Below are 8,449 nucleotides of genomic sequence, written 5' to 3'. Positions count from 1 at the left end.
GAAAGAGTGGAAATTACAAAAACATACAAGAAGTGTGATTAACCATTGTTAATTGCTTGCCCCTCTGAGGCCCTTTTCTTCAAATTTGTCCTTGAAAGCAAACAATCTGTCTTCAAATTATTCTTGCCATTTCAAATAAATGAGGCCACATACACAGTGGCTAAGAAACCATTCTTCAGCTTCTACAAACAAAGCCAATTTACATACCTTTCTCACCCACAAATGGCAAGGACCAGGTAAACACATCCATGAAGTTTGGAAGCCAGTATGGATGAGGGGAGCAGTTGAACTGTCTGATATTCATAACGTTGTTCTCATATTTCAATACTGCAGCTAGAAGGAGGAAAGGAAAGAAACAAAAGAGACGTCAGTCACGCACGTGTGCCTAGCTACCGGACCAGCACCATCTGCAGCGTGCCCAGCCTGTAGAGCTGCTCACCAGCTTTCAACCACTTGACCCAGTGGAAGCTCTTGACTGCTAGTTATAACAGGATACAGCCTCAAAGAAGTTGCAAGCCATTTCCAGTCTGAAAGCAGTGTTGTCAGCTTTCCCTAGCACTAAGATGGGTTGGTAAGTGAATGAATAATTCTGAGTAGTCATGAAGGTTGGCTCTGGGATCTGCCACCAGTAGGGAATGAGGCAGAGTATCCACAACCACCCATTTCATGCAGTTATCAGAGTTTCTCGCAACCATACTTCAGAGACTACAGAGAAAAGCATTTATCACACAGGGTTTGAATACTTGAACATTTTCAATGTATTTCACTCATAGTATTGTACAATAGATGATACTTCACACGTTTTTTCAAACTGGGCAGATGAGACTGTGCTCCCAACAGTATAAATAAATACCAATACAATTAGTTTTGCACTGTTTAAAAGTTGTATCATTCTTGTCAAGACACACACAAAACCCCCTACATTTACTAATGTGCAAAAATACAGATATTTATACCATAGTCAATTTTCAAAGCTCTACACCAAGTTCAGTGTTAATTTGTGTTAATGGACTTCAGGTTCATATCTGAAACAGGATCTGATTAACCCGTTTTTGCAATATTAATAGAACAAAGTACATCAAAGCACTTAAGTAAGAAATAGTTATTTATTTCTAGAAGAGACCATAGCTGCAGCCATGTCCCGTGCAGTTGAAATTAAGATGAAAGAGGGAAAGGCTCAATGAGGTTTGGGTATAACTGAGAGAGGCAAAGAGCTCAGCTGGGAGAGAAAGGAACAGTATCAATTTGGTTAGGGAGGTGCAAAGTAATCATGTTGAAAATGAGGCAGATGAAATAAAATGAACTGTACAAGAAGCCTAGACAACTACCCTTACAAAAACTCATTTTCCAAAGCATTAAGTTTGCCCAGTATGATGCTAACTCTACAATTCCACACCATGTCTAGACTTTCATGCACTTTCAAAATTTTTTTATAGCAATAAGTGGTTATTAGGATGCTGTAGATTATTCAAACCTCAGGCCATTCATTTAGACTGCCTGGAAGAATACAGAAGAGGGGTGGGTTCAGCAGCTGTTTGTATCACAGGTCTATTTGTCAGCTTTAAAAAAATGTATTGAGGGAAAGCTTTCAATGATGTTGTCTTCCAATAAAAATCATCCAGTGCTGGATTTCAATTGTTCCACTTATGGGCCAACTGCCTCCACTTGGGAAATAGTAAAACTAAATCTCATTCCTCCTTTCTCCTCCCATGCACTCCCTTTTATTTTTCCTCTTCTTTTCTGTTTTCTTGCAAAGACATGTAATATAAAATCTTAATATTGCAGTTACTCAACCTTGTAACTGTATCTCTACCCTAATAAGGGTATTTTTTAATCTACAGAAACTGTTTCCTGAAATTCAGTAATTTCTAAATTGCACAGGCACAGAATACATGTGCTCTTGCATATGAACTGAAGCACTTACAAAACAGAAGAACAAGTATTCCTTTGTTCACGGAGAAAAAGTTCATTTTGAGATGACCGCCTAAAACCAAAGGGACTCAACTTTCCTGAACACAAAAACGTAAAAGTTTTTTAAAAATACAGTTACAGGAGACTGCAGGCAGGATCTTCAATCAACATTCGACTAAAATGGTCAACACAAGCAGAAGCTTCCATTCACTGGAAAAAGTGCCAGCATGTTACAGTTTTAATTATGCAAAAAATAAGGGCGGGGTTTGCACTTTTCAAAAAAGACAGCTCAGTGAATTTTACATGAAATCTGCTGGTCATCTCACTGCTGGCATTTGCATATAACTCAATGCAATTGCTGCTCAGATGCTTACTCTCATGTAGACAGCACTAACTTCACTACATCCTGCTGGTCATCTCCTGATCTTGTAGCAGTGCTAGTTCTGTAGCTGTAGAAGAGCTGTCGAACACTTTTACACTAGAAACAATACACTGCACATCTCCAGGGAGGAACATAGTTCCAGGGGCTGGTTATCACTTAACAGGCAGCAATGAAGTTGCACAAGTGCCACAGGGTACAGCACCCTAGGAAACGTGTATCACAACGCTGGCTGAAAGGGGTGAACTATTTCTTCTGATTATTCATCTCCTTCCACTGACTAAAGTGTGTGTCAATCAGACAAAAGACCTTTATTAATGCAGTAGACACCTGCTTCCCACAAAAAGTTAATAGGTGGCTGAATGTCTTTCATTTTGTGGCCAATGACAAGAGTCCAGAGTGACCTGGGAGTTTCTGAAGCCTGTTCATCAATAGACACAGAAAACAGCCCGCTAACATTTATGCAAAGTTTTGCCAGACACACACTCTCCATTTAAATAAACCACATTTGACTCTTGCCCATCCTAGTCTGACAGCTGGCAGCCATTCTGCTGCTCAGTAAAATAAAACTGGCTTAATAAGGCTATTAGCAAAAATAGGAAAACTAGTGTTGATGCTCTTAATATTTCCATCACTTTTTGGCTGAAATTTCATATGGCAGATTGAAATTCCTTCTCCTACAGTGACACAATTGCATAATAAAAATAGTTTGTGGCTTTACAGCAGAAATGAGTCAAAACCACACAAAAAGGACAACTTAATGGCTGCAAAGATTAATTTAGAAGGACTAAAACTTCCAATTTGTCATCTTTGTGAGCTGAGGTAGTTCCTCTTTCCACAATTTCTTCAATCTATCCATGAAATCTATTTCTAAATTCTGTGAAAGTTTAATAAATCATTTATGCAAGGAACTTTTAAAACTGGCCTCTAAAAAAAGCTTGAAATATAAACAGAACTTTTGGAAAACATAAAATTAAATATAAATGTCTTTAGTTTGGTTTGGTTTTTAAAGGAAGATAATTTATTTTGAGATTACTGTAAAAAAAATCTTCAGATCACCTTATTAATATATACAACTGAATATTTTACAAAAGCAAGTTGCAATAACAATATTTGAAGAACTATTCTCCTCTGTAAATCACCTGGACAGATTCCTCCCAAGTTATTGTAAAGGACACTTGAATTAAAATAATACTATACAATATAACAGGATAATGATAGAGACATATGTCTTCTAAAATAAGCTTATTCTTAAAAGAATAAAGTAGGGTAGTTACCAGTATCACAAATACTTCTCTGAATTTTTAATTTTAAATCTTTCATTTACAAGCACATTGTACACAAAATATTTTTGTTAGGTAATTAGTGAAGATTGCATTTAACTTTAAAAAAAACTGGCTCCTGTTATGATTGTGCAGTTCTGATAACAGCTTAGTAGCCAGAAGAAGAAAATTTCACCTGGATAGAGATGAAAATGCATCTCAGAAAACAGGAGTTCCCCGGTTTCTTTTGGTCATGGCCCCTTTTTTCCCCACTTTGCAGGCTCAGAAAACATTTGGGGGTTTTCCCTCTGCTTCATTTCCTACTCCACATTAAGTTAATGCCTAAATAGCTATAGAAGACACCAGCTGTCATAAAAGAGCAGGAATCTTTTGAAGATCAGGTGACAACAGACCATGCAGTCACTGATGGAGGAGACAGAAGAAAGTGGGATGGGCTCCTTTGGTTATGAAACCCATAACTGAGAAAAACTTGACTCCTTCCAACATCTGCTTATTATTCCAGGCTGCAGCCCTGATACTTTAATTTCCAAATGTATACTCAGACAGACACTAGCAGACCAAGCCACCAGCCAGTTTTATTGTGTATAATCACCGACCAGAGCAAGAATCTTATTTTATTATTTTTAAGAGCCACACACATTTTAACTTAATTTTGGTACTTGCTGTAGTAAATGAGTTTTAGAAGCTAATGCTTTCTAAAGTGAAGATGTGCAGATATCTCAAATGACATTATACTTCTTTCCAATAAACTGAGATATCGGATGCTGAAATCACACTGCAGTGAAACAAAACACAGCAAGCAAAGGGCATTTGTAGTGTTTTGCTTTAAGCATTTAACATAGGTACCTACGGCTGGAAATACAGGTGGTGAAAAACATGCAGGTAAGAAACCTTCCTTCACCTAGAAATGGAGAAAGCACATCTAATCTTCTCAGGTCAAATACAAGTACCAATTGCCATCTGAGACCCTCTGGAGTAAGTCCTTGGGTCCTGCCCAGTTAAAGATGAGCTTGGATCACCCCTGTCTCCTGTGTCATAGCTGTCAGATCTGAGTGGATGTCTCAGACCCCTCTGGCATCTCAAATGGCATTTTAAAAGCCTGTATGCTGGGAGGTGGATTAAGGCCTTAAGCAACATGAACAATACGAAACTGTATGACCAATAGTTCAGAAATACCCAAAGACATTCCATATCCTGCTTCAAGATCTGCTGAATCATGTTCCAGTATAAATTAATTGGCAACATTTCCATTAGACGAAAAAATAACAAGCATGGGAGAAATACCAGCTCAGAATGAACTACATGTTTTTAGATAAACATCAAAATCATTTCAGCAAACAAGTTAACTAATTTTCTTGTAACTTTTTTCTTTTCAGAAAACTCATCCTGCAATTAGAAAATAAATGCAGTGAAAAGTCTCCTAAATTCTTCATACCTAAGAAAGAATTTCAATTTCTGATTTAATGCCAAATTAACTTCAGCATTAACCGTGCAACTGGGAACAGTGCCTTCTCCTCCACCAGAGTTGCTAAGTAACCAAAGTGTTTTCTGCCCAAGACAGGTCAGGGATAAGGGTTAGTAAAATGCTTAAGGAGTTTAAACGTTATCAAAGGAAAAAATTATTTACTATACAAGGTAATGATGTAAATAATGCAGTACAGAAGCGGGGCCAATTACAGTTGGGTAAATCGTCCCTTTACAGAATTCTGAAGATTTTTATTTTACACGTGCAATTGCCTCTTCCAAAGAAGCACTGCAATAGTGTTCAAGATTTTATCAATAGGCTGCAAAAATCACTTCTGGCAAACCTCTCCTAGCTGGCAATGAGATTGGCCTGGATACCCTGACTACTCCTCGTTAAAAGGTTTTGTTTCCATGACAAGGCCTCATCACAACAGCAGAGATAAAGCATTAAAGAAAACTGACAGGGTAAACAAAGGCTACCTTGCTTCTCCTTCTCTCAAAGCACTACTGTTTCTCATCTTTGACTTCCAGGTACATTACTCTCCCTTTTGCCAATGTGAAACTAATTTTCCTGTTAAATCAATTTGGATCAGGTACATTTCTTAATATATATCTATGGTATGCCACATGCTGATACTTGATACATGCTTCATTGATATATTCCTTATCTGATAGGTTAACAAGCATACCAATGTACAGCTGGTTTTGATTTTTTCTAGTATTCCAAACTCCCCTGCATGTTTTCTTTGCTTCTTTCCTTCATCATCTGCTTTTCCTTTCAGCAACGCCACATGTTGGAAGAGACAGCACATTATTTTTTTTGATAGCTTCAGATTCTCTGGTGGTTATCTCACCACTATGAAACCTAATCTCTTAAAAGTGTGCAAAAGGTAACAGTCTGGCTTTAGACAGCTAATTAAAAGTGTTCACTCAGCCCCAAAGCATGCATTTACTGGAATGACAGCCAGACACTAAAATATGAAGTAATGCCAATGACTTACAAATAAATTGCCTGCCTCTGTAGAACCTCTGAAAAATCTTTCAATTGATTTTGTTGTTGTTGGGGCATGAACAGCATTACAACAAGCCCTAATTAAGGCATTAAGAAATATTAAATGTGAAAATGACAGTTCAGACATGGTACAAGGCCAGCATCTACAACGCAGTAATTTTTGGCATTCTCCTATTCTATTGCTGTAGAGAACTTCTCCTGGTGATGGGCACCTTGAATCCAGGGCTAAACCTATACTTAGACAACTTTTCTCGGTGTTTCTTGATCAGTACAGCCGTCCTTAGAGCTCCTGGAGTTACAGGCAACTATCACAATCCAATTAAACTTTATCTTCTTGCATGAGGAGTTTTGATCTCCTCCAGAAGGAGTAGTCTTAGAAAATCATCAATGCACTGGCATTTCTTGTAACAAGCTTTAATAATAAACTCTGTTTTGCTTTATGCCTTTTAATAAAATAAATAAGAGCAGAAATGTTTGAGAAAGCTATGAAGATACTGAACAGGATCTCAGAAGTTGTCAAAAAGCAAATGTATAAATTTCCTCCCTTTGCCAACGCTCTCCATTATAATGAATATGGAAAGCATTAATAACAATAATGAAGAAGGACAGTCTTTGAAAGAGTAGGGACACTAGGCTCCCCAGACCTAGGCAGTTTACGAGTCTCTGAATTATCCCCTGAAAGTCTCTTTTTCTGTCTTCATTAACTACGCAGGGCATCCCTGACAGGAGCCTCCTAACTGGAAAACCTAACTCTGGCACCCAGAGTTGTGCATGTGTGTGGGCTGGGGTTGTGAGAGGGCCAGCAGCCACAGGACAGATGAATTACACATGCAGACAATGGCCAGTAACCAAAATCATACAAAAAACTCAATTCAGTGCCAGAACCCAGTGGAGCGAAGCCAAAAGAGATTCCCCTGGTGGGTCGGTACTGGGAGACAGCCCATGTAGAGGTTCCACAGCAGCATTACTAACAGGAGATATGCTGAACGTGGTCTTGGCTGGGTAGTTTATCTTCAGCTACTCCTGCCAAACCTCCTTTTGCTCTGAGATGATTGCCTCCCTACTGCTCTTTTGAGGACATATCTGATCCCAGTAGATGCTCTCCAGTGGGGACTGAATAAGTCCTTGGATAAAGATGGCAACAAAGCCTGCTCACTCTAAAGTACTTTGAAGAAGTTTAAGTAAGCACACCTTCTTGAATGGGTACAAGAACCACCAATGTGGGTTAGAAAATGAGTGCTCCTAGCCCCTTGCAGCTTTAAAAATAATGTGTCTATCTTCAACAACACTGCATTTAAAAATAACCCATTCATGTCAATGGGAGAGAAAGCCTCTCAGGAATTTATTTAAGGTGACTTCAGTATGCCTCTGGTTGTCAGTTAATAAGAATGTATAGTAGAAAGGAAGGCACTTACTAGTAAGAGAGTAACTCCTTTCCCAAGGACTGATAGTAACCAAAACCCCAAATGACCTGTAAAAATCAATCAGGTTCTGCACCAGCGCATGATGGTTCAAGCTAGAGCAATGGTCCTGTAAAACCTCTGGGTGGAAAAGACTTCCTCTGCCTTCTGAAATCAGTAGGTCAGAAGCCCTGTGTTCTTACTTATCTGCTGCAAAACAGCGAAGCCAACAAGTGATCTATTTTGTAGTAGAAAGGAAGGCACTTACTAGTAAGAGAGTAACTCCTTTTCCAAGGACTGCTAGTAACCAAAACCCCAAATGACCTGTAAAAATCAATCAGGTTCTGCACCAGCGCATGATGGTTCAAGCTAGAGCAATGGTCCTGTAAAACCTCTGGGTGGAAAAGACTTCCTCTGCCTTCTGAAATCAGTAGGTCAGAAGCCCTGTGTTCTTACTTAACTCATCTGCTGCAAAACAGCGAAGCCAAAAAGTGGTCTATTTTGGACTGATTGAGGATGATGGTGTTTTCCCTTCCTGAAGAGGAAGGCAAGCACCCAAACACTACCCAGATGAAGATGCATGAGCAATTCAGCATGAAAACCTATGCATTATCTACTATAAATGCCAAGAGCCAGCATAATCAGTCACATGAAACAATGCGTCAAAACTTCTAATGAGAGAAAAGGAGCCAGTTAAACCCAACAGAAATTCATTACAAAGCTGCTAAAGGTCAGCCTCCCAGTTTACAAGTCATAAATAAAAGAGTGGCACAGCGGTGCCGAACTCACACCACTGCTGATTTGACTGAGCTTACTCAGAGCAGATATCACCAGCAGCACACCCAAACTTCAGCTGTCACCACAGATAACCAGCACCTCTCTGCAGCTGGCCTGCAGCCTTTCCCCAGAAAAGGCTTTCCACCAGTTTTAAAATGGGTTCACCACAGCAGAACATCCTGGAGCAAGGGAAATTACCCCCTTCTCCAAAATGGAGATAATG

At 39.1% G+C, this 8,449-nt stretch overlaps 1 protein-coding gene across 1 annotated transcript in view; it reads right to left on the bottom strand.

Annotated features, from left to right (window-relative positions):
• PPP3CA (protein phosphatase 3, catalytic subunit, alpha isozyme) overlaps window positions 1-8,449 on the bottom strand; it is a gene marked incomplete at its 5' end in the record, with an annotated part of 35,261 nt that overhangs the window by 23,204 nt on the left and 3,608 nt on the right. Inside the window, one exon of the mRNA XM_008941625.1 lies at window positions 208-333. Coding sequence (XP_008939873.1) covers window positions 208-333 — 126 coding nt within the window. The remainder of the gene's footprint in view (window positions 1-207; window positions 334-8,449) is intronic.

The sequence above is a fragment of the Merops nubicus genome, unplaced genomic scaffold (assembly GCF_000691845.1).
Source record: "Merops nubicus isolate BGI_N331 unplaced genomic scaffold, ASM69184v1 scaffold3226, whole genome shotgun sequence".
Taxonomy (NCBI): Eukaryota; Metazoa; Chordata; class Aves; order Coraciiformes; family Meropidae; genus Merops; species Merops nubicus.
The sequence above is the reverse complement of the archived record's forward strand: the minus strand, read 5'-3'. Positions and strand labels throughout refer to the sequence as shown.